At 40.6% G+C, this 27,654-nt stretch overlaps 1 protein-coding gene across 3 annotated transcripts in view; it reads right to left on the bottom strand.

The window, feature by feature from the left end:
* Positions 1-6,445: 6,445 nt before the first annotated feature.
* The window catches only part of VSTM2B (V-set and transmembrane domain containing 2B), a 33,702-nt gene continuing 12,493 nt past the window's right edge, over positions 6,446-27,654 (bottom strand). For all 3 annotated transcript variants that reach the window (XM_073307764.2, XM_073307765.2, XM_073307766.2), the window contains one exon: positions 6,446-7,101. In XM_073307764.2, coding sequence (XP_073163865.2) covers positions 7,013-7,101 — 89 coding nt within the window. In that variant the 3' untranslated portion in view covers positions 6,446-7,012. The remainder of the gene's footprint in view (positions 7,102-27,654) is intronic.

Below are 27,654 nucleotides of genomic sequence, written 5' to 3'. Positions count from 1 at the left end.
GTTTCTTTTTGCTCGTGATTACGTGCACTTTTTTTGTTTCCAAAACTTCTACTTCTTCAGATACAAAAGAATACTAATTGAAAAAGGATGCTCTTATACTGTCCCGTATATCGAGTGTTGAAAACACTGCAATCTGTCTTTGCTAAAAGCATTAAGACTAACATTTTTGATCCCATCAATTTTCTGTCTTTTTTTAGTAAATAGAAGTACTGAGGGAGTTTGAATAATAACTGCCCAAAGATTCAGGATGATGAAAATGAACTTAGCCTGCCTCTGGCTAAGCACAAAATTTATTGTTTAGTGAAAGATGCTATGGAAGCAGCACTTATGTTACCAACTTGTTTTTGACATACAAGTTCTCCACAATGAAGCAGTTTATTTACTAACTTTCAACTAAAATAAATCTCACAACCTGATTTCATGTTAGAAATGAAAATGTTCTCAAATGTCTTTTTACATTCTGAACAGAAGGCCTAAACTTGCTATGCTTCTTTATTGACTGGAATCCTGGGTCTCCTGAAGTCCATGAGGTTTTTGCCATTGATTTCAATAGAGGGAGGATTTCATCCACTGCCTTCTTTGATAGTTTTGCCTGATGTAGGCTTGGAAGACATTAAAAAAAAGTAAGCACATCAGGTGGATACTCTGTAACACTATACTAACAGCTTGTAGGCTATATTTCTTTGATCTTTAAAGATTACATATGTAGGGGTCTACCAAACTCATGGCTGTGAAAATTGCATCATGGACTGTGAAATCTGGTCTCCCCATAAAATATGGTCTCCCTGTGAAATCTGGTCTCCAGCTTCCCAGCTCTGAAGGCAAAGTGAACAGGAGTGGCTGCTGGCTGGACACCCAGCCCTGAAGGCAGCACCACCACCAGCAGAAGAGGAGAAGTAAGGGTGTAAATACCACAACCCCTTAATAAGCTTGCGACCCCCTTTTGGGTTGGGGCTCTCATTTTGAGAAATGCTGCAGAGAAACCTCACATTTTTTGTGGGTTTGTCATGGCATAAAAAGCAAATTTTGCAGACGTGTAACATGATTTAAAAAGATCCCTACACACATGTATTGCAAAAGCTAATTTGTCCTGTGCATTTTGAGTACACACAGGGCCAGATTTGATCTGTAACACTGGTGTAAATCTGGAGTTAACTCCGTTTATGTCAGTGGATTGACACTAGTGTAAGTGCAACCAGACTGACGGTGCAGCCTGGAGCCATTAGGATGAAAAGTGCAAAGTTCCATTAATTTTTCAGTGAAACTGTGTACTGGTTATTAGCCTTGGTACATAAAAATCATTGCTTACTCTTAGCTTGCATTGGCACTGCAGTAGCCCAGGAATTATGTGTACTGTCCCATGATAATAGAAGTAATGCACAAAAAACCCCCACAGCACTTGGATTTGATGTAACATGTCAAAAATTCAATTAACCTAGTGTTAGGTTCTGAAGGTCTTCTGACTTATTATGGTAGGCAATTGGAAGAAACAAAACTCCCTGAAAGCTGTATAGTACATAGTACCTATTCCTAATGGACACTGAATCTTATGAAAGAGCAAAAGTTGCTGCAAGGCTTTGGCCATTAAAACTAAAGCAGAAACTGTAGAGGTATGTTGCCCTTTGTGAATATGATCAGGAGAAGCGAAGCCATTTCCCTTTTCAGGGAAGTAGTGCTCTCAAAGGAAAGATGTTTTAGTAAAAATCCCCAACACACTCAGAAGCAATAAAGCTGTAAAACCTCCTCCCAACATACATTCATTTTAAGTTTGTCAGTTATTAGGGCCATTTTCCTTCTGAATATTTCTTATGGTTACATTTAGTTTTAAGACTACAAATGTATTATGAGCAGTGCTGCCTCCATGTTTTTCAGCCAATGCTCCCCTGTACTACTCTCAAAATATTGTGCCAACTCCAGGTTGCTTCTTCTATGTATGTGTATTTGGGAAAAGAGTTGGCCAAGTGAGATAGAACCGCTGCACTTTTCTCTAGGAGTAGCGTGACTATACGTCCTGTTTTGGCCAAGGTAGTCCCCCGTCCCAACTTTTTTTTGCCAAAACTGCGCATTTGTCCCGTTTGCTCTTGCCAACTGAGGAACGTGAAGGGAGGGGGCTGGGTGATCAGCAATGCAAGCCCTGCATGGGAGGGAGGGCTCGAGCTAGTCATGTCAGAATACAAGTACTGAAGATGCTGTGGTAGAGTACAGTCATGTCTCATAGAATGGAAAAAGTCCTGAATTTGACCCAATAGATTTAATTGTATTTAAAATTCATACTTTTCTAATAAAACTTTTTCACCAAATCCTCTGGTGACTGTTTCACTTTTCAAATTGAGGTCTGAAACTCTTCTTATTTTCTACATTAGTCTAATTTAATTCTCATCTCAGTAATGATAAAGAAGTTATTAAAGTCTGAAACATTAAAAGTCTTGGTAATTTCATTTTTTCCCAGTGGACTCATAGATACCAAGGTCAGAAGGGACCATTATGATCATCTAGTCTGATCTCCTGCACAATGCAGGCCACAGAATCTCACCCACCCACTCCTGCGATAAACCTCTTACCTATGTCTGAGCTACTGAAGTCCTCAAATCATGGTTTAAAGACTTCAAGTACACAAAGCTTTTAATGGATGTCAAAGTCCTCTGCAGGTACACGTTCTGTGACCAAAATATAAAGTCAAGGGCAATTGTTATGAGATGTATGGCATTCCTAGCTCCTGAAAATCATGTTATATGATCAGTTCCTATGCTGATGAGTGTAGTCTAAGAACTGGACTAGAACATTCCACCACTTTATGCTTCAACTATTTACCCTTTTCTTGCCCCCTTCTACTTTTTCCTCCTCTGAGAAGTTTTTTGCCATCCCCACCAGCATATTGTTGAACTCATCTAAGGAACTCAGTTAAAACCCATTCAGGTTTCACTTACATGACCAGAACTTTATCCAGAGGTGGGCAAACTATGGCCTGCGGGACTGCCCTGCCCGGCCCTTGAGCTCCTGGCGGGAGGCTAGTCCCCGGCTCCTCCCCTGCAGCTTCAGCTCACCGTGCTGCCAGCGCTCTGGGCAGCGGGGCTGCGAGCTCCTCCTGGGCAGCGCGGCTGTGAGAGCCGCCAGGTGTAGTGTATTAAATTGCTCCCCGTAGGAATATGCTACTTATGGAGCACCAGGGCTGGCAGCCATGAGTAGTACACCGTAAATAGCACATTCCTGTGGGGAGCAATTGAATACACTACACCAGCCCTCCATATAGTTTCGGAACCCCGATGTGGCCCTCAGGCCAAAAGGTTTGCCCACCCCTGAATTAATCAGTAGATTACCAAAGCTCTTGTTAACATTAGCAAACCCACAAAGTACTTCAGCTAGAATAACTGTCCGTGAACAATTTTCTGGTCATCAATTAAATGCTAGTATTAATTTAGGCAGCATCTAGCATTCACCTCTTTTCTTTTCACCCCTGCTTTTCTTCCCCACTGTAAAGGAGAATTCCACTCACCTTCACTTTCTGAAAGCAGGAATATCCCTTTTCCACCATCTTAGAACAGTGATTACGTATAGGATATTCCAGGCTCCAGAACCTCAGAGTAACTGTTTCCACCACATGTTCTTCCAAAGTTCTGCTTTTTGTGTAGATGCATCTACTACATACCCATGAAAGACTGAATGGATTTAAGGGAATTAGTACTGTGATATGGACTCACCAGCCTGAGTTTAGCACAATGTGGTAGCGACTCAGAGTTACCACCACATGGTGGTATATATGAAATGAGCTGGTGTTTCAATCCAATGGCTAGTTGAGAAGTTTTCATCACAAATCCATCACTATGATTGGCAGTCTCATCAGAGAAGCCAGATTCCTCATATGTAGGGAGACTGAACAACCCTCTCATTCTCTTGTAGTCCCTCCAGAAGAGGATTCAGGTCGATAGTCCGAGGAAGCTTGCAAAAATGACTGCCTTTGCTGTACCTGTTCTGTTGACAGAAGCTTGTTGTCTCCATCGTGGTAAATAGAGCACCTGTCATGAGCACTAAATTCATTTATTTTTCAATATGTAAACAAAAGCAAGCAATCATACCATAGCCAGTCCCCATGAACTCTCAGAAGCACTCTGCCAGATAAGAGAGTGTGTTTATTTACCAGTTTAACACATTAGGAAGAGTCCATTAAAAATTTGCATCTTAGCATACAACAAATATTTGAAGTAGTGTATTTGGTGTTGACCAGGGCAGAGTGGAGCACAGAACTGTTCCAAAGGAAGAGATTCTGGAAGAAGATTCACATCTAAGTGTTTAGGTATAGTAAATACTCCAATTTCCACTATAATGTTAAAACACTAAAGCTGACTGAGCTAGAGAGTTATACAGAATCCTTCATTGTTTGAGTCAAACATCAAGAGCTGCATCTCCAGTACTCCACGTACATGGTTGGCAGAGGACTGCACGGTGGCTAAAGAACTTTAAAAGCCTCATTTGTTTCCTGCTAATCAAAACACATAAAAAGGCAATCTCAAGGAACGGAACATCCTCAACACCTGCTGAAGTCATTGAACCTACCACCATTTTTGCCCACCGCCATCTGGTTATTTCTTTTTTAGGATTCAGTCTTGTAGATACAGCCATCTTCTCTTTGTAAGAGATATTCGGAAATGGTGCAGCAGGGCCTTAATGAAGTACTTTAAGTGAATATTGTACATCTGCTTCCTCAGGCAAATCTTTCTGGAAATAAAACATCTGTAGGAAATGTAGCTCTTGAAATATCAAATAAGGGTGTTTCTTTTGAAAGCAATATCCCTTTCTCAGAAAAATGAAACAGACACAGATTTTGCTGTTTCACTGTCCAGCCCTTCTGGTCCCCTAGATAACAATAATAGCTAACTCTTTAAACTGACATTAGCACGGTGCAGTATTGAACAAACTATTTAAAAAATCATATATCCTTCAGGTCAGATTCCCTTTATCTCCAAAAAACAAGATTACATTTACAATTAGATTACTGATCAATATGAATGAAATCTGAAACAGCTTAATGTATTGACAAAATATGAGCCATGTGTACTGGCATTTAGCAGGCAACTCCTTATTTATGTTATGGGTTGGTTTTCTTCATATCGGTAAGAATATTTTCCTCTTTAAAAATCAAACTCAATTTGATCATTAGTGAAGCCTATTGACATTCATCACACTAGGGGTTTAAGATAAATGAATACACTGTTAAAATGTAAAAAGATTAACCTACTATTTTGTTTCTAAATATTTGCCCCCAAAATTCCATAACTGTAAGCATATTAAATATAAATTCCCTACTCTTCGACAGGAATTCAAACATATAAATGGAAATATTACATAATGATGTAAACATAAACTGAATCAGTTACAGACACCAGACAATTAAGCAGTAACAGTTTAAAAAAAATGGAGGACCTACAATACATATTTAGGGGTGTTGTCTAAACCCCCAGTATAGATGCAGTGCTCCAATGTAAAGCAAGGCTTGCACAGGCAAACCTTATCCCAGTTTCAAACCAATCTCAGTGTTTGAAGTTGACCTCTCCCCCACATAACCATTTTTCAGTAAAGATGAAGTTTCAATAACCATTCTGTTTTTTTTAAGAGATGACATTTTTGTTAATGAAAATGTTCTCAAACCATTTTTTTGTGAAAAAATTGTTTGTTGCAAAAAGTCCATCTTTGGAGGAGAGGGGGGAACCCTTTTCATTCAAAAAAAAAAAAAAGTCAACCAGCTCTACTTGGTATTTGTCAACAGAAATTTAAGAGCCTTATCCAGAACCCATTGCAGTCAATGGATGTTGGCTCAGGCCCTACTTATATCACAGAATCATAGGACTGGAAGGGACCTCGAGAGGCCATCTAGTCCAGTCCCCTGCACTCCTGGCAGGACTAAGTACGATCTACGTCACACAATACATTATTCGCTTTTAGTTTATTAATATTGCACATTTGAGAATGTAATTAATTTTTTTCATTCCATTGTTTTTGCAAGGATATTGTAAAAACGGATACATCCAAAATTTAACCTACCTTCAACATTCCATATTGTTTATTGGTTCTTCTGACTTTGCATAATGTAGCAGCTTCCCCAGACTGAGGTTATCAGCATAGTGAAATAAATCTCTGTTTTGTGACCAGATACTAACACACCTGGCACCAGATTCCTTTTTGATATAGATTTAATATACAGTTACATGTTGCACCACCGTTCCTTTGCCCTGCTTGTTGTGAACAGGCAGGTGATAGCAAGATTCTTGGATGTTCTGAGTGCTTCAGAAAGTAGGCAAACAGCCATGAATTGTGACTGAAGGAGGAACACACAATACATGTAGCAATTCAGTGCTGTCTAGGTATAAAGGCATTAAAACTCATACACAGCTGCAGAAACATTATTTCAAAATCTTTTTATTCAACTGTTATTCAGCAATATACAATACAGTTTATAAACAAATGTCTTACCTTGCTTCCAATCTTTATTTAAAAATAAATATTATTGACAGTGAATATTAATTATGGTAAGATGTGCCTTTTTTAATCAAAATGTCTCAAAAAGAAATAATTTACTTTAATTAAAAATCAGAAAAAGGAAATCCAAAAACCTAAACACAATAATCTACTAAAAATATTTCCCTTCTTTAGAAGGGCTTTAACTCAACATCTTTACATATTATCATAAAGATAACTGCTCAACAGTTCGTGCAAAATGAATAGTCAGAGGGAAGGTTTAGAAAAGAAAAAAAATTACATTAAAATAGAGAAATCATAGGTGCCATGCACAGAGCGTGGCTTTACACCATATCATCTGGAAACTAGATTCATTATTTTAGGTGGTTTATTTTGTGTAACATCCCCAAAAATATGTTCCCCCCTCCCCATGTACAGTTTGTCATGCTTCTTTCAGTCTCTCTCTGTCCATCTTTAAAACTACAGTTCTTATCAAGGGTTTGTTTTGTTTTTAAACAGGTTCCTTTTTGTTTGGCTTAGGAATATTGGATAAAATAGTCCATCAGTGGTTTACTAATAAGTGTACAAGCTTATGCAGTATTAACAGGAACATATATAGAAGTGGGTCTGTAGCATAAATAGGTCCTGTACCTAGAAAAGAAAAAGACAAGGAGAGAGGGATAGATTAATACCCTGTCTTTAAAAAAGTGTTACAACATAGCTTCTTAATATAGAAGAATATAGGAGGATTTATTTTCATCATTTCAGTCAGAGGCCAGAAGCTTAATTTTAATAGTAAGATCACATACTAGAGCTATCCAGCTCAAATGCCTTTATTCCCCAAAGCCTGCCTCTCACTTAGGTCATTTCATTATGCATTACTAATGGTATGGCCTAAACTTGGCTTCTGTTATAGCAGCTATTGAGACTTCTATCAATATACCTTAACCCATTACACCACTTCCTGACAGATGACAGGGATCAACCACCCAGCACTTTAAAAGAAAATGACAAATGCTGTGGCTGTACTCTGCAACATTCCTTGATCAACAAGACATGTACCAGTTTTGTTTGGAATTGAGGCAGCAAGGCCGAAGCATTTTGTTTACCTTCTACACATAAAGAGCAATATCTAGAAAAGTCAGATGTGGAAGAGACCGATTAAAGTCATCTAGTCCAAACCCCAGGAAGGGCAGGATTGTCTCAAAGGCTTTATCCAGATTAGTTTTAAATGCCACAAGTGATGGGACCTTCATCCTACCTCTTGGGACTTCTCCACAGTGTAGATGATCTCATAGTTAAGAAGAATTTTCTCACATACAGATAAAATTTCTTATATCTATTACCTTGTGCTACCTTAAATAATTCTTCTCCCTGTGATGTTTACAAGTACTCAAAAGGTGTAAACAGTTATGTTCCCGGGTTTTTGTCCCTTAGCCAAGTATATTTAATTCTTTTAAATCATTCCTTGCAAGTCAGGTTTAAATCTTTGACTCTTTTTTATGGCTCTTCTCTAAATCCCCTTCCCCCCTCCCCCCCATTTGTCTAAATCATTCCAGTAACAAAGTGCCCAGAGCTCAAAATGGCAAGGATTCTCAGACTGGAGCCTGTGAACCACTTGCTGGTGACCTGTGGAAAGCTGGCTGGTTGCATGGTGCTGGCTCCCCTCCTGGTTTCCATCTGCTCAGTCACATTAAGATAGTGATAAAAATGCATTACCTACTTTCCTATATTACTTTTCCATGTAAGAAATTGCTTTAGATGCCACAAGGATGTTATACACACTGCAAGTGATCTGTGATAGTGTATGGGAGGGGAGGTGTTTCTGCAATTCGCACCAACGTTCTTACACTAGAGAGAACCCACACAGAGGCAGATTCTGCTGCCCTTATGTGAAGTAGTGCCTCTTTCCACGAGTGTTCTCATTGATGTGAACAAGACTGAACCAGGGGCTATCACTGTAGGGGTATCAGAATCTGGTCCATAGAGAGGATAAAACCCTGGAATTAGTGCATAAGGTATTTTCTCACCAGAGTCACAGAAAGAGTACTGGAGTACTGTTGTCAGCTGGGGTTGCCAACTTTCTGATTGCAGAAAACCGAACACCCTTGCCCCACCCCCTGTCCCCACCCATCGCTCACTCACTCCTTTTCACTGGGCTGGGACAGGGGGTTGGGGTGTAGGAGGAGGTGAAGGCTCTGGCTGGGGGTGCAGGCTCTGGGGTGGGGCCAGGGATGAGGGGTGGAGGAGGGGGCTTCAGGCTGGGGCAGGAGTGTGGGAGGGGGTATGGAATCTGGGCTGGGGGTGTGGACTCTGGGATGGGGCCAGGGATGAGGGGTTCAGGGTGCTGGAGGGGGCTCCGGGCTGGGGCCGAGGAGTTTGGAGTGCAGGAGGGAGCTCAGGGATGGGGCAGGGGGTTGGGGTGTGGGAGGGGGTGCAGTTTCTGGGAGGGAGTTTGGATACAGGAGAGGGCTCAGGGCTAGGGCAGGGGGTTGGCATGTGGGAAGAGGTTCGGGGTGTGGGCTCCACTTACCTCAGGCGGCTCCCAGAAGCGGACGGCATGTCTCTCTAGCTCCTAGGCAGAGGGGTGGCCAGGGGGCTCCATGCACTGCCCTCATCTGCAGACGCTGCCCCTGCAGCTCCCATTGGCCACAGGTCCCGGTCAATGAGAGCTGCAGAGCCAGTGCTCAGGGTTGCACCGGCGCTGTGGACAGGGTAGTGCGTGGAACCCCCCGGCCACCTCTGTGCCTAGGAGCTGAAGGGACATGCCAGCTGCTTCTGGGAGCTATGTGGAGCCAGCTGCTGCTGCCAACCGGACTTTTAGTGGCCCCATCAGCTGTGCGGACTGGAGCCGCCAGGGTCCCTTTTCGACCAGGCATTCTGGTCGAAAACTGGACACCTGGCAACTCTATTGTCAGCAGAGGCACCAAGGAGTATAACTGCCCTGCTACAGGTTGTTATGTTGTAGATCAAAACTGAGTCTTCCCTACTATTTTATCATATTCCCAACTCATATCTAGTTTGCTGTCCACTATCAGCTTTAGGCATTACTGCTTCTTAAGTGTGTTCCTCTGCTTTAATAGCTGCTGGATGCACTATTAAGTGCTGGAGCTTCTAATATAGGGAGTCTACAAGTTAAATGTTTAACTTTATAACAATGTAGAGAGGTTGGAAATGATTCTTCCCATAGCCAACTCCTTTCCATGCATCATAACAGTCAAAGAGTTTGCACAGAAATATTTCTAAAAAGGTGATAAAATACAAGTTTTGTTTTCTATTCATTAGCTACCGGCATTAAAAAGAAAGAAGTTTACACTGTGCCACAAGGTTGAGTTTGCGGGGCTGGCGGAAGAAACAGCTTTACACTTGTAAACCACCAAGTGTATTAGTTATGGAGTCATTGAGAGACAAACAGGGAACCATCCAGTGCTGTATTTACAGTCACTTTTCAGAGAGGAAACCTTCAAATGGGACATGAAGGCACTCAGTATCTCTGAAAAAAATCAGTCCACTTTTAATTTAGGAGTCAAGCTTTATATAACCTATTATGAAAACGTTCGTCTGGGTTTATTCCACAGGTCTGCATGCATTGTGAGTCTCTCCATGTGCGTTCTGTGGCTCAATTAAAGGGAATACTTGGAAATGTTCTTCTGTAAACAAGGCACCACTGCTCAGATTAACTCATGGCCTACATTTGCCTCACCAGCAAAGATATATTACTATTCAATAGCAAAATAGTCAATCACAAATCTGCCAGCATGTTATTAAGAATTAATTTTCACACCATCTAGCTTCCAGACTCCAATGACTTTATGAGAAGCCACCTTGCATGAATGCTGCTTGCCTTCAGTTACTGGCATTTTATTTTAAGTCTTTCCATGTACATTTGTATATGGGACCATCAATTAAGTAACAGCTGAGCATTAAAAGGAATTTTTACAGAAAATCATTAACAAATGCAATTAACTAAGGCAGAAAAAGAAGCAATTCATAAAGTTGTTATTAAAGGGCATTAGAGATGTGTGTGAAAGGAGGGAAGCATGGCATAGCTGTATAAACTCAAGATCTAAAAAGGTATTTCCTGGTCATCTTTTGTCCTATAATTGTGTGTTGCTGCGAGGGAGGCGGAAGGTACAAGTGGGAAAAAACAGCTCACAAAGAGAAAGGGTCACACTTGGCGCATCTAAACCAACTAAACTTCATGAGGCAGAGAATGAGCCTAATACAGGAAACACGTAACTCAGTTCTCCAAGGGTCAGCATATGTGGAAACGCAAAGGGCTAGGTGACGGTCAGGTGCAAGGAATCTGTGCCTTTCTGTCTCTTTGGAGGGGCTGGGTACATTCCCAGTCCTTGCACTCAGACAGCACAAGTGTTGTCTATGCAAATCTTTCCAGACTCCCCTAAAATGGGCAAAGAGGAGGTGGGATGATACCCACCCCCAAATCCTTGCACGTGCCAATGGAGCTACCTCCATGCAGGGGAGAGTGCATAGTTAACACTTTTGAAGGATGTATCAGCAGACATACTCTCTTTGTACTGCCTCAAGGAGCTTCTGTTGAGGCAGTGGGCCTCCTCATCACCCCCTCCCTCCCAGTCATAATCCTGCCCCAACTGTCTGCTCAATGGAGGCCCGTGACAAGCCAGCCAGAGTAACAGTACCTGGGACAAATGGAACCTGTATACAGGAATGGCTCTGGACACCAGATATGTCCCTATGACAGACTCCAAAGGCTGCTCTGACAGTTGGGACTGGGGTTACCTGGTGTAAGAGCCCCTCTTCTTCCCTCCCCCCTTTAGAGTGACCTTTCTCATGCTTGTTTTTTGCCCTAAGAAAAATAATTTTGGGGAAGGTGGAAAAGTTATTTAAAATTCTATTTGGCCTTTTAGTCATTCAAGAAGAGGGGCAAACGAAGGAAGTTTTTATATCAATATGTTTTCCAGATTTGTGTCTATGCTTATATAACTCACAAATGTTCTGTTTAGAGAAGCCCGGGGCAGGTCTAGGGACAAGGGTCTTTGGCATGTAGAAAGAAATATAGTTCAGAAATAACTACAGGGAAGAGTTCCCATTCCAGACATTCTTTTCACATCGGTATGTCTGGAGATCTGTGCATTACACATAAATAGGGCTCTGTTTACATCTACATATGAGCCCGTAGACATACAGGCACACTGAAGTCAACAGAGGGACCAAGTACAGTTAAAACTCAGTCAAAAAATGCAGACTATCATACTGCAGTTGCTGGCATTAATACATTGTGCACATTGAAATAAAGGCACAGTGACCCCAATCCTCTGAGGTGCTGAAGGGCTCCTATAACTTCCAAGTGTCTTTGAAACACACAGATCCAAATGGGAACCGAGGGTGTTCAGTACTTGGCAGGTCTGGATCCTAAGGGCCCAAGCCTGCATATTACACACATTCTAAATTCTCATTTATAGCAACAGGAGATTTGAATGCCAGTGGTTATAGGATCAGCCCCATGTATGATGTATTTACTGATATACATGATCAATAGCCGTTCTCCTAATTTTTCCTTAAAAAAAGATACTGTGCACAAATATGTATATGCTAATACATAGTGATGTCTGAAAACATAAATGCATCAAGGTCAGAAAAAGCAAAGTTAAAATTGACCAGAGAAGCTGTTAAGTTGACCACATCCTTTACTGCCACTCTATTTGCTATTTTTTTGTTCTTATTGCTATCATACCAACAGATGTAACTAAATAGTTACATGTTTGAGGTTTTAAACAATCTATTTAATTTTTTGTGGTTTAAAGAGCAAGTATAATATAGCAAATGTACATGTAAAAACATGACCACTTCAACATCTCTATACTTATTATATGCATCTAAATCACTGGTACCATGAGTTCCAGCTGACAGCCCCATTTCCAAACTGTCAGCCTCATCTCATGCCTGGACCACTCTAACAGCTTTGGAGGGGCCAGCCCTTGAACTAGGGCATACAGGATTCATCATCTCCCACAGAAGCTCCACAGTTACTGTATATGGCCATCTGCAGCAAAGCCTAAGACTCTGCCTCTGAAGCAGGTGGCTGCTCTTGATGGCTATGCAAAGCTTGCCAGGGCACAGGTGCTCAGCCAGCTCCACACCTGCAGAGCACGAAGGTGAGGATTTGGCCTAGTATATTTTGTATGTTATTAAAACCTAAGATTGGGTAAAGGAGCACTGCTGCCAGTGAATAAACAGGACTTTGATTTCTAGGGTTCCTACAGTTCATTTAAGGAAAAAGAAAAAGGAGAATTTTAATAAATGGAAAAATTCCCTTGAAACAGCAGCTAAGAATTGATCATCTATAAATTTGGTCTTTTCACAGGTATTCTGAAGTGGGGCCAATAGCACCTGGTTAGGATTTCTCTTATTATGCCATGCAACCATCATCTGTAACTATATATAATAAGTGTAAATTTACAAGATCCGCTATAGCAAATTGTTCAGCTTGGCCAACACTCCTTACTGCTTTTAACAATTATTACAGGCTACTTGAATTCAGTGAGCCATACTTTGCTTTCAGTTGCATCAGTGTAAGTCTAAGTATCTCCCTTGAAGTCAGTGGGATGACGCTTAAATTTACTTCCACAAGTTACTTGACAAGCCTAGGTGTAACTGAGCAGTACTTGGACCCAGATTTTCAGGATTTTGTCGTGAGAAAGAACTGTGGGATTGATCCAGATTTGAAAGTAGCAAACTACTGTACCGAGGATCCTGACCGTGGTATCGGTCTTTATGCAGTTACTTCTGTAGTGCAGACACTTGGAAGATGAAATTTCATTTTATTTTTAGATATATATTTGCTATTTTGATGTTATTGCTATCATACAAACATATGTAACTAAATATTTAAAAGTTTGATGTTTTAAAAATCTATTTAATTACTTGTGGTTTAAAGAGAAAGCATAATATAGCAAATGTACATGAAAACATGACATACTATATACTACAACTATTGATGTGTCATGAAATAATGGAAAAATAAAAAATATCAAATATTATTTTATTTAAATGAAATAGTTTAAAAAAATTTAAATTTTGTTTTGAAACAAGCTTTCAAAACATTTCTTCTTCTTCTGCTTCAGAATTTCTGTTTTGCTGGAAATTTTGAAAATATTCCAATTTGGAATGAAAACAAATTTCAAAATGTCAAAGTTTCCTGCAAAACAGAAATGTGAAATGTCAAAGAGCAGTACTAAGCAATAATCCCAGCAAAATTAAGTGCGGATATTGTGAGACGAAGACACACTTCGCACTTGGGTACGGAGGTATACCTGAGACGAGCCAAGCAACAGGATTCAAATGATTCAGCACAAGATGTCTTCCCCTGGGTACCCACAAAGCAGTGGGAAGGCAGAGTGGGCAGTAAAGGCAGCAAAGAGGTCAATGGTAAAAGCAAAACAGATCAGAAAGGGTCGTTACCTGGCAATATTGGACCATCAGAATGCATTGTTCCAGGGACTAGATAGTTGCCCAGCACAGGGACTGGTGGATCAGAAGACCAAGACAGGGCTTCCTATGAGGGGCAGCCCAGCAGAGGAACAACTGCCAGGACAAGAAGCTCTTAAGAGAATGCCAAGCTAAGCAGCAGCCTGCTACAACAATAGAACCAAGGATCTGAGGCCATTACACACAGACAAGCAGAGCTGGGTCCAACCATCAAAGAGCCACACAAGGCAATGGCAAAAGATAATAGTGGGATATGCATCGTATGAGGTAGCTACAGATTCAGTACAGCAGTGGAGATGAAACCCAAGACAACTACAGAGTAGCAGCAGACAGCTGGCACACCCAGACAGGGCCAAGACCAAGACCAGGAGGATTTATAACGAGCCTCAGCCATGTGCTGGCATGACAGAAATACAGAGGACCAACAGAATAAAAGCAGCAACAGGGCAGAAACAAGTCCCCCACCAACAACAATAACAAAAACAAGATGACTGGTTCAAAGACCACTATATTGGAAGAACTATGAGGCCTAACAGGCCACAGTGGGCCGCCAGTAAAGGCTGTTTCCCATGGGTGGGCTACATACTGGAAACCTCTGGTCCCAGCAAGTCAGCAAATGCTTGCACAGAAGAGGCAACAAACATTACTGAATGGAAAGATGCAGCAAACTGCATGGAATTTGTAGGAAGGGGCACAGATTGCAGGAGGCACCAGGAAGTTAGTCTATGTGCACGTATTGAACGCTAGCTGCAGTTGCAGCATCTCTGTAAAAAGTTCTCTCTAATTTCACAAGCGTGGAGCCCTCTCGTGTTATTTCCCTGCACACAGTACATGTCAACAGCACTCACTGTTGAAGAGGTTAAGGACTGAATGGATTGTGGAGACTGAATTATTCTTTCACCCCAGAAGCAGCCACTGCAGGCCATGCTTGAGACACATTAGTGGGGAACTTGCACCTCAGTCACTTATGTACCTATGCTGTAGACTCAGAGAAACAGAGGCCTTCATTTTCCAGGGTGTCAATCCAACACCACTACAAGCACTCTCACAAACAAAACAGAGTCAAAAAATTCAGAACCAAATATTCTTCCTCTCATCCTTCCTCTTCTCTTTTTTGGGCTGGGTCTGTCTTATTATAGGATTGTCATTACCAGAACAGTGAGGTCCTGACCCTGGCTGGAACCTGTAGGTGCTATTGTAATTAATACAGATATAAATGATTATAAGTTGTTAACTATCAATGTTAATTATTTTTAAACGGCAGCATGGAGGGTTTTATTTAGGAGTCTGAATATTCCATTGAAATGTTGGAAACCGAGACATAACAGCATAATGCATTAGAATCCAAAATTAAATTGTTCAGTCTAGTTTCAGTGTCCAAGTTGAGTGAAATGCAAAAGTTAGATGAACAGCATCAATGAGGAAAGTGAACTAGTTATGAACAATTATTTCATTCTGATGGATTTAAAATGTTATTAGTAATAAAAACAAATACAATGGCTCTGATTTTGTTTTCTTACTCTAATATAAATCTGGAGTAAGTCTACTGAAATGACTGGAAGTACTCCAGTTTCACACCAGTGTAAATGAAAAGAAAAATGAAGCCCATACATTTTAACTTGACATGATCCCTTTAATTAAATTATTACGCCACACAGTAATGGGCTACACTACATTTGAATGACTTTGCAGTTTGAGAAGTAATTCTGTAAGCTGAATACACTCTAATTCCATCTTTATATATGTACACTGACATTAGCACAGTATTGCTTTACTATCACTGAGTCTTTGAAAGTTCCAGCCCCACAGCTGGTATCCCAGCTTTACTACTGCTTGGCAAGCACAACATTTTCAGTGTGGTGGTGCCGAGGGATTTTTCTACATCACTCATTAACTTAATGCAATCTTCCAGCCAAATCCTCGTACACCACTAGTTAGAAGTAGGTGCTCCATTGTCACAAAATTATTCCCAGCCTTTGGTAACATGAAGCTTCATGCAAGGCTACTAAACTCTCTGCACTCCACTAGTTTAAAGTCCTGACTTCCAGCTGGCTCTGCACAGTTGGACCCTGCACATCCTAGATAAGCGCCACCGTGCAGCTAGAAGCAGAATCAGGGCCTAGATTTGGCTGATAGGATGCTGTCCTCCCACACGTTCTTAAACCACTGAATGGGATGCATTCACATTGAGCCACATGGGATGAAGCATGAAGTAGTGATGGTAATGAGTTTTTCACCCATTGCACACTTCTGCTTATGACTTAGAATTTTAACTCTCCTTCCATGATTATGGTGTCTTGAGAAAGCTACTTCACATCAGACTGGATTTACAATACTATGCAGCTGCGAAAGAGGATGCGAGCGGTGGTCCTTCTCTCTCCCGTCTTCTGCCTATTGCTGTGGTTTACCAGGTCACCGCAGACCCTCATATATGTTTGGGTGAAGGATATTCTTATTTCCTGTTTTTGTGGATTCCTGAAAGAGTAAAAAGTCCATCCCCCATGCCCCTCCCACCTGCCCACACATTTATACCTCAAACTCCTTGCAGAAATGGAAGTTAGTTTTATTTGCCAACAGTCCTGGGAGATCTTACAAAATTCCATCATCATCTTAAGTCTCCTCAATCACACCCAGATCCCCCCTCAACTTACTCCAGATCTATTTGAGCATGTGAGCATAGCCTCACTGTACTTATTAATCATGTCAATCCTCTAGTTGTAATGGAAAAATACAAGAAAAATTATTCTAATGATATTTCCAGCCCAATTGCACAGACCCAAAGATTCTGACACGTCAGATAAGGTTTGAAATAGCATCTGGACTATTCAGTATTTATCTAAAAAAGCATTTTGAGGTTCACCCGTCACAGTACTATGGTGCTGGGTTAGGGAAAAATATGGGGGGTGAGGTTGATTAGAGAGGATACAGAAGGTTTTGCAGAGATTGTGTATAGGGCTGAACAAGGTATATGTTCAACACTGGTGAGAAATCATATTTTTGTAAAAAAAAATTAGATCTGTGAAGCAGTTGACTTTTTATTTTGTTTGCTCCTTCAGCAGGTGGAAGATGTTGGTGTCTTGATGAATGCTTTGCTTTTATATGAAATATGGATAAGGCTACATTTTAGTCACAGCTATTTTTAGTAGGCCTATTGATTAATTGCAGTTAACTCATGCGATTAACTCAAAAAAATTAATCGCGATTAATCACACTGTTAAACAATAGAATACCAACTGAAATTTATTAAATATTTTGGATGTTTTTCTACATTTTCAAATATATTTCAATTACAACGCACAATACAAAGTGTAAAGTGCTCACTTTATATTATTTTTATTACAAATATTTGCACTGTAAAAATGATAAACAAAAGAAATAATATTTTTCAATTCACCTCAGACAAGTACTATAGTGCAATCTCTATCATGAAAGTGCAAGTTACAAATGCAGGGGTTTTTGTTACATAACTGCACTCAAAAACAAAACAATGTAAAACTTTAGCGTCTACAAGTCCACTCAGTCCTACTTCTTGTTCAGCCAATCGCTAAGAGAAATATGTTTGTTTACATTTATGGGAGATAAGGCTGCCCACTTCTTAATTACAATGTCACCTGAAAGTGAGAAGAGACATTCACATGACACTGTTGTAGCTGGCATCGCAAGATATTTATGTGCCAGATGCACTAAAGATTCATATGCCTCACATGCTTCGGCCGTCATTCCAGAGAACATGCTTTCGTGCTGATGACGCTTGTTAAAAAAAAAATGCATTGCTTAAATTTGTGACTGAACTCCCTGGGGAAGAATTGTATGTCTCCTGCTCTGTTTTACCCACATTCTGCCATATATTTCATGTTATAGCAGTCTCTGATAATGACCCAGCACATGTTCATTTTAAGACACTTTCACTGCAAATTTGACAAAATGAAAAGAAGATACCAACGTGAAATTTCTAAAGATAGCTCCAACACTCGACCCAAGATTTAAGAATCTGAAGTGCCTTCCAAAATCTGAGAGGGACGAGGTGTGGAGCATGCTTTCAGAAGTCTTAAGAGAGCAACACTCTGATGTGGAAACTACAGAACCCGAACCATCAAAAAAGAAAATCAACCTTCTGCTGGTGGCATCTGACTCAGGATGATGAAAATGAACAAGCGTCGGTCTACACTGCTTTGGATGGTTATCAAGCAGAATCCGTCATCAGCATGAACGCGTGTCCCCTGGAATGGTGGCTGAAGTATTAAGGAACATATGAATCTTTAGTACATCTGGCATGTAAATATCTTGCTACACTAGCTACAAGAGTGCCAGGCAAACACCTGTTTTCACTTTCAAGTGGCATTGTAAACAAGAAGCGGGCAGCATTATCTTCTGCAAATGTAAACAAACTCGTTTGTCTGAGCAATTGGCTGAACAAGAAGTAGGACTGAGTGGATTTGTAGGCTCTAAAGTTTTACATTGTTTTATTTTTGAATGCAGGGTTTTTTTTGTACATAGTTCTACATTTGTAAGTTCATCTTTCATGATAAAAGACTGGTGCTGTGGGAGGGAGGGTTGGCGGGATTCCCTATCTGGCTTTGCATCCCTGCAGCTCCTAGGTGAAGAAGGCAGGGGCTCCTCTGCTGCTCCCGCCAGAAGCGCTGGCTGCCATAGCTCCCATGGGCCTGGAACCGCAGCCAATGGGAGCTGCGGGGTCGGGGCCAGCAGGTGCCAGCAGCACACGGCACAGAGACCCCCCCCAGCCCGTCCGCCACCTAAGAGCTGCAGGGAGGCCCCCCAACCCCAGGTAAGTGCCCCCTCCTCCAATCCCCTGCCCCTAGCCCTGAGCCCCTTCCCACCAGCTGCTGCAGAAGTCACGGAAGTCAGGGAAAATCATGGAATCCATGACCTCTGTGACAGATTCACAGCCTTAAATATGGGGCATCACTATGAGCTAAATACTACCGTTATGGATGCATTAGAAGTATATAAACAGATTAGGTGGGGAGGAGAGGAGAGAGGCAATGGGGGAAATCTGTGAGCTTGTGCCATGAAGCAATGTTGGGCTGCTCCTTCAATGTTTATTTTCTAAAGCATTACAACGTTTTGCTGGCAGAGAATTTGTTTGCACAGCCAGAATACTATTATACCAGTCTGAATTTAAATAAACTAATACAGTTCCGCTTCTGGGGTCTGCAGTCAGGTTCTTCGTCATGGTAAATTAATAGAATAGATTGCTGCTCTGGTGTCCGTGAGCAAGTCTCCATGATGTGGAACCAAGACACCAAAAATCAGATAAGAATATATTGCTGTGAATGTGCGCCAGTTATAGAATTTCCTATAGCAGTATGCCTAGGATGCTAACAGAACAATAATGTCATTAATTTTCCCCCTGGAGCTTTGATAATGTGGGATAAAATACACTATTCTTTTTAAAAGGAAAGACTAGTGAGATTAGTGAAAGATTGATCTTCAGCTAATAAGCTTTAAAAGATATAAGAGAATAAATTACCACATTAGTAGTTGTTAAAATGTTAAGAAATTAGGACCCAGTCTGCAAACACTTTACTACTAGGCTTAGTGCTTCCTTCTGTGAATAGTCACGTTGCTATAGCGCCAACTCCAAACATCCAAAAATAATGAGCCAGCACCCCAAAATTAAGAGATTGATTTAAAAATGGTAGGTTTCAGAGTAACAGCCGTGTTAGTCTGTATTCGCAAAAAGAAAAGGAGGACTTGTGGCACCTTAGAGACTAACCAATTTATTTGAGCATAAGCTTTCATGAGCTACAGCTCACTTCATCGGATGCATACTGTGGGAAGTGTAGAAGATCTTTTTATACACACAAAGCATGAAAAAATACCTCCTCCCACCCCACTCTCCTATGGGTAATAGCTTATCTAAAGTGATCACTCTCCTTACAATGTGTATGATAATCAAGTTGGGCCATTTCCAGCACAAATCCAGGTTTTCTCACCCCCTTTCCCCCCCCCCGTCCCCTAACGCCCCTACTCTACTTGCGCTATATTGATGACATCTTCATCATCTGGACCCATGGAAAAGAAGCCCTTGAGGAATTCCACCATGATTTCAACAATTTCCATCCCACCATCAACCTCAGCCTGGTCCAGTCCACACAAGAGATCCACTTCCTGGACACTACAGTGCTAATAAACGATAGTCACATAAACACCACCCTATACTGGAAACCTACTGACCGCTATTCCTACCTACATGCCTCCAGCTTTCACCCTGACCACACCACATGATCCATCGTCTACAGCCAAGATCTGCGATACAACCGCATTTGCTCCAACCCCTCAGACAGAGACAAACACTTACAAGATCTCTATCAAGCATTCTTACACTACAATACCCACCTGAGGAAGTGAAGAAACAGATTGATAGAGCCAGAAGAGTTCCCAGAAGTCACCTACTACAGGACAGGCCTAACAAGGAAAATAACAGAACGCCACTAGCCGTCACCTTCAGCCCCCAACTAAAACCCCTCTAACGCATTATTAAGGATCTACAACCTATCCTGAAGGATGACCCAACACTCTCACAAATCCTGGGAGACAGGCCAGTCCTTGCCTACAGACAGCCCCCCAACCTGAAGCAAATACTCACCAGCAACAACATACCACACAACAGAACCACTAACCCAGGAACCTATCCTTGCAACAAAGCCCATTGCCAACTGTGCCCACATATCTATTCAGGGGACACCATCACAGGGCCTAATAACATCAGCCACACTATCAGAGGCTCGTTCACCTGCACATCCACCAATGTGATATATGCCATCATGTGCCAGCAATGCCCCTCTGCCATGTACATTGGTCAAACTGGACAGTCTCTACGTAAAAGAATAAATGGACACAAATCAGATGTCAAGAATTATAACGTTCATAAACCAGTTGGAGAACACTTCAATCTCTCTGGTCACGTGATTACAGACATGAAAGTTGCTATATTACAACAAACAAACTTCAAATCCAGACTCCAGGGAGAAACTGTTGAATTGGAATTCATTTGCAAATTGGTTACAATTAACTTAGGCTTGAATAGAGACTGGGAGTGGCTAAGTCATTATGCAAGGTAACCTATTTCCCCTTGTTTTTTCCTCCCCCCCCGCCCCCCCGTTCTTGTTAAACCCTGGATTTGTGCTGGAAATGGCCCACCTTGATTATCATACACATTGTAAGGAGAGTGGTCACTTTAAGATAAGCTATTACCAGCAGGAGAATGGGGTGGGAGGAGGTATTTTGTCATGCTTTGTGTGTATATAAAAAGATCTTCGACATTTTCCACTGAATGCATCCGATGAAGTGAGCTGTAGCTCACGAAAGCTTATGCTCAAATAAATTGGTTAGTCTCTAAGGTGCCACAAGTACTCCTTTTCTTTTCGATTTAAAAATGAGATTTTGTATAAACAGTACATTTGGGGGGTTTTACTTGCTTTCTGGTTTTTAGAGTGCACTCGGGCCACATTTTCAAACTTTCCTCTGCAACCATGACAGCTAGACACTATTTTTAAAGTGAAAGCTGGGATATTTATGTGTTCAGATGACTCTAGGAGCTGGACTTCAAGAGAAACACCAACTATTGTAAGGCTTACAACAAAACTGCAAAAGATGACAATTTAACTTCACTTTAGTAAGCTAGTAGTAAACACTATGCCCTGTATTAAGTGTTTACAGGAGTGGGGCCTTAGGTAGCAAACAAGGTTTTACCATTCATAGGTCCAACACTTGTCAGTGAAGTAGCTTTGACTTCACAGGAGAAATCCCTATATGTTGTTAATCGGCATTTAAATCTGGAAGTTTCTGAATTACTGAAGTCAATGTACTTTTACTTTGGGATTTTCCAGACAATAACTATCTCCCTTCCATAGGTCAAAGAATAAGTATTAGGTGTGTTAGCAGAGTACTTTACATGAATAAGACAGAGTGAGGTTCAGGAGCAGTCTTGAAATCTCAGGCCCCAGTCTACATGGGAAAAGTAAATATTTTAAGAGCTGTGAACCTCAGTCTCTAGGAAGAAGAGATCACCCTCCCTCTGTCTATACATACATACATTCATAAAAGTTTATGTGTGCACCTGTGCGTATGCACACACTTTCCATTGGTGAATCTGACAAAAAGGACAGCCACCATCCTCTTCTGGATTAAAAGAAAGTAGCTGTACCACTTTCCATTGAGAGCTATGAAATACAATTTTTACAAAAACAGCCAACAAGACACTTGCTAGGGAAAAAGTGTAGGCAGAGGGATAACAGTGAATGCCATCTTTTTATGTGAAATGGAAAGAAGTAAAAACAAAAACAAAAAACCAATAGGATTCAGATTAGAAGCACTTGGAAGCACACAGCTTTTTTATATCTACAAGGCAAGTAAAATGTGTTTTAGTTAAACTAAGCTAGAGTATGTCTGAAAATTGACTAATATGATAGATATAAGATGGCATCAAATTAATTGTTAATCCTGTCACAATTAGTCTTGAGGTTAACACCTGTCATTAGCACATTCAAAAAGAACATTCTGCTTCATACCACTAATCTATGCAAATATATGGGCAGGCCTCAGCAAGTTATTGTAACCACTTGACATCATAACTAAATTTCTTTTCTCCGACTGCGTCACAATAAGCTCTGTATTGCAAACACACCAGCTTCTCCACAGAACACAGTTGCTGTTCTGTCAAACTGCTCTACTTTCCTGTTAACACAATTGCCTCCCAACTGATGACAGCCTAGCAACACAAAATACTTGGTTGTTAACTGCTGTTGTGACAAATAATACTATTTTGCTGACACCCCCATTTTATTACTGACACATAGAATTGCTTTGCCATTATCTAATTTTAACAACACATAGTAAATAGCAGTTGTGAACCTGTCACAATACTCACTGCTTTAAAAGAGCTAAATTAAAACCTATAATCAAGCCATCTTATTACTAACACAGTCCTCTCAGACTGGTAAGTAAAGACAAACTACTGTCTTTATAGGACTATTATCAGACTCATTTTCTAGCAAATGCTGTCATACTTTTGCTTTTTAACTACAAACCCCACTATAATAATCCTCTTTATAACTAGGTTTGGTTATTGCATTCTTGGCTCCCAGTGCTGGTGTTATAAAAGTATTTTAAGTGTACTACTTTAAAGATTAGGGGAAAACAATACTAAATATTACAATACAATCCACCCCGTAAAAATGAATACATTAACGCTATACCAGTATACTGGAGTCCTCAACTATCTATTACCAGCTTCTCTTGCAAGAAGTACTGATTGTGAACAACTTCTACACATTAGAGACTGATTTTGCAAAACAACCACCGGACATGTACCTTCAAAATTTGCAAAGTGTTCTTGTTTGCATGCACAGAAACCATGCAACTCATATGCTGGGGTACACAGACAGACATTTAGGCACATAGTTTTCGACCTCCAAATGACCATTTTTCACTCATAAATGGATACATGGGCAAGCAGTATTGATGCAAATGCAATTTAGAAAGCTCTTTGAAAATGTAGTCCACAATAGATAAGGCTCTCCAAACATTTAAAAAGAAACTGGAGCCCAGTTTCCATTGCTTTTCTAATACTTTTTCTTTATTACAATTTACACATACTTTAAAATATATAAATAAACGTCTAGCTTTCTTTGTTCTAGTCTGGCATAGGCTAGTATACTTTTGCATTGCAGGTGAGAGCTAATTAAATAAATAATATTTTTCACAATAATTAGCCTGGCCTAACTCGTTTGTGCTGAAGACATTGCAACAGAGTTCTTACTTTTGTCCAGTCTATGAACTAATCAATATCACATTACAAAAAAGCACTTGACCTCACTTGTCCCTACTGGAAACCAAGAGAATCCTTAATATGCCTAGCTTTTAAAACATTAGCAATGTGTATTTAATGAGAAATTCCTTTTGCACTTTTATCACTCAGTGACATTTAGGAGCTTATTCTGATTTCATTTATGCCCAGTGTATCTTGATATCGTACTTCATGTATAGGAAAAAGGCTATATGACCAAGATTTCATTTACATTGTGCAATGGCAATAGTCAGCCTCTTGGAATGTGGAGTGTGATCTCACTGAAAGCACCAGGTGCAGACATTGGGGAGCTGGGAGAGTGGGGAAACTGAGCCATATAAAAAGTTACAAGGTTTGCCTTTCCAAGTTACTGTTTGACAAACTGATGCATAAAGGTAAATTAGCTCCACTGGAAACTCTTTGGACTAACATGCATCAGACCAGCCCGAGCCTGACTAAACTCTAAAGCAGAGCTTTAGACCCAAGCTGTAGTTTTTGTCCCCAGTTCCAGTCTCAAACTGAGCCCAAATCCAATCTGAACAAAGGGCTTCCAACAAACCACAACAAAGGGCTATCACAACAAATCTAAGTGCTTATAGCACTCTAACTTCCCTGCTCTGACAACACGCCTTCTGCAGTCCCCATAGCAGGCGCTAATGTCCTCTCACGTCGTCTTCTCACCTTAGTGGATTCTCTGATCCAAACTTTGTGGCTCCACGGCCCATCCCAGCTCAAGGCCTGTCTACATATATGCACTCCCCTCCAATGGGGCTGGGAGTTCTGCATGCACAACGAGTACAGAATTAGGCGCTTTCATTGGCTATGTTATCTCAGAACATATGCTCCAACAGAGAAGGCACAAACAGGGATTTCTTTAGCATCAGCCAGAAAAGGCTTTTTTTTTGCACTCATTTGCTTCCCTACTATGAACAATCCATCTCTGCATTCAGGCTCGAGTTTTGCAGTGTACTTCCGAGCATTTCAAGCATAATGAAGAATAGCTTTTTGTTCCACATTCTTATCTTTGTTTATTTTATTTAAAGGCTTCTGCTTCAGAACTTTGTGACTAAAGATCAAGCAAATAAAAGGGAATTCTGAAGCTCCTATTTGTAATCTATGTTCAAAGCACAGGTTCATCTAAAATCTGCCCCAAAGCCAGTACATAGGCACATATTTGGGGCAATCCATAAATTATGGGACACATTTTTGGTGATTACCCCCTTGTAACACTGAAACATGCAAAACGAAGGACCCACCTACCCCATAATGTGTTACATAGCTTATGGGCAGCCCCTTTTAGACATTCTTTACAAGACTGTTGTGCAGACAATGCAACCGACTTGTCTTTCAGGAGATAAATATGTAGATTATATGTGTCTGTCACTTAATCAGAGTGTAAGGTTTGTCTTGTTAAGGCAGTGGACTGAAATTCAGGAAGCATGGGTTCAACTTCTAGCTATGCCACAGCTTGGGCAAATCACTTGATCTTTACTCCCTTCCACCTTTTGTCGGCCTTGTCTATTTAGACTGTAGACTCTTTGGGGCAGGGTCTTTCTTGTACTGTACAGTTTTATAGACAAATGTAGAATCCCTAGATAATGGGGCCGTGATACACATAGGACCATTAAATGCTACTTCAGTACAATAAAGTCAAACACAGATGCACGTCTGAAAACTTTAATGCTCTGCATGTTGTTATACTTGTTCAGCCTGATTTTATTTGACAGTTCTAGTTTAACTTTTATTTTTTAAATTGAGTTTAATTTTGGTCTTCTTTGTATTTTGGGGCTCATACAGATGACCCCCAAGTATTACAACATGGCTATTACCAAAGGTAATCTTAGTAGTAGGGCTTGCCTTACTTACAGCCTAAGTAACAATTTCCATATTGATTTAAATACTTTAGATAATCCACCTTTATGGCAGGCAAGCAATAATCTCTCTAAATCTCATTAGATCACAGCTCTGTTGTTTTATATATTAGTTTAAATATTACAGATAATCTTCTATTTGACACGCTAATATTTGACATATTATGCAACAATTTTACAACAACGTTGGATTTGTTCTCTTCTATCTTTACAAAGCTGATCAGAAGTTTGCACTACATGCTATTTCGAACTACAGGCCAGTGATGCTGGAAGTAGGGAAGCTTGGGGTGCTACCACACCCCTCTTGCTTGAAGTAGTAATACCAAATACATGGTTTCCACCATTAGCACCCCCACTCTAAACATTGTTCCAGCACCCCTGCTACAGCCCCCATAGTATGGATTTCCCATTTAGATCTGGGTCTGTCAAATGGAACTACGTATCCTTTAGAAAATGTCTATAATAGCCACATCTAATCCACTTTAAAATCAATTAGAAGATAAAAAGGACCACGTTTTTGTCTTTGAATGCCTGCATGGGACTCCCACTGAAGAGCCCTGCAAGCACATTTGAGGGCAGCAATTGACCCTATAATTAAAACTGCTGGAGTATCGTACACAGGAAGCCCTATACCACTACACTGAAACTACTGGGAAAACTCTTTTTGCACTGGGAACAGGAGGAGTCCCAAATTATCCAGCAAACAGTAGTCCATATCATGTCGTCAACTTTTACACTGAACAGCCCACTGAAATAAACAGGAGCTCGTCTTAAAAACTGATTGCAAATATATACCCTGTGTTTGGGACCATTTCCGCTTTTATTTAATGACAAAACCCCACATAATATATGAGGAGTAGGATTAGGTCTTTTATAACTAGAAATGTTTTGGGGCTTATGGCATTACAAACATTCTACTAATGATGTTGTGCACATTTTTAAAGTGCAAATAACTGGGCATACATTATTTATATAGTGCCATCAGTGTGATTTACAAAACCCAGAACAACATAAGACGGTGTGTAATTTTGCTAAACGGAATAGATATGTGGGACAGATAGTTAATGCTACAATGGAAGGATTGACTTCTGCCACTCAACTGTCACACTTTGCATTTCCTTTAATAAAGGGCAATATTCCCAGAGAGCCAACCGTGACCACGCATGTTTTTCTTGTTGTAAAATATTTTCTACAATAGGTACTGTATTATTTATGGTAAATGGACTACTTTCCATCAAAATCCATTCAGTATGTTTGGTCAATAACATTTTATTTAAGAAGCATATATTGATAATTAATTATTGCTTTACAGGTTATTAATATGGGCCCAGTAATGGGAACCCTTACTTAGATGAGTAGTTGCATGAAAGCCCATGGATCCACTCAGGCAATAGGGTTTGCAAGACAGTGACCTATATTACCACTTTTAACAGATGTCTTATTGAGTTCATATTTAGTGGGATTTGCTCCCTTCCCTGTGCAGTTTCCTTTTATTCAGTTCACACCTTTCTTGATGGTCTGTACACTTCCTCTACTGCCTCTTGATGCTTCTACCATGTTATGCCATATCCTCACCTGCTGTCTTACCCATTAAGGGTCCCAATCTCGCATTCTCCAATAAATTGGGATTACTACTGTGCTAACAAGATATCCCACAGCACACTGAATGCTGAACAGACTGGAGAGCCAGAAAGGCAAGTGTGTAGTTGGACGAGAAGGTAGTAGGGGCACAGTGAGAAGGCTTCCCAAACAAAAAGATATGCACAGCCCTTCTGGATGCATTGCCTATTGCATCACTCACCAGCTTCAGATCTAGAGCTGTGTAGAAATGAGGTGGCAAGGTCATAGCGTAAAACTTTACATACCCTCTCGCTAACTTTGGGTTTAGCTATTCATTTTGGAATTTAGCTCAGGCAGGAATGCAGGCAAATAGATCTCCAGTTACTGCTGCTCAGCTCCTACACCAACAATCAATGGTACCTAGAGCATTTGTACTTCTGCATATGGAACAGCCCTTCTTTGTGGGATGCATACTCACTTTCCTCTTCTAGT

The sequence above is a fragment of the Lepidochelys kempii genome, chromosome 12, assembly GCF_965140285.1.
Source record: "Lepidochelys kempii isolate rLepKem1 chromosome 12, rLepKem1.hap1, whole genome shotgun sequence".
Taxonomy (NCBI): domain Eukaryota; kingdom Metazoa; phylum Chordata; order Testudines; family Cheloniidae; genus Lepidochelys; species Lepidochelys kempii.
This window is presented reverse-complemented; position numbering and strand designations above follow the sequence as displayed.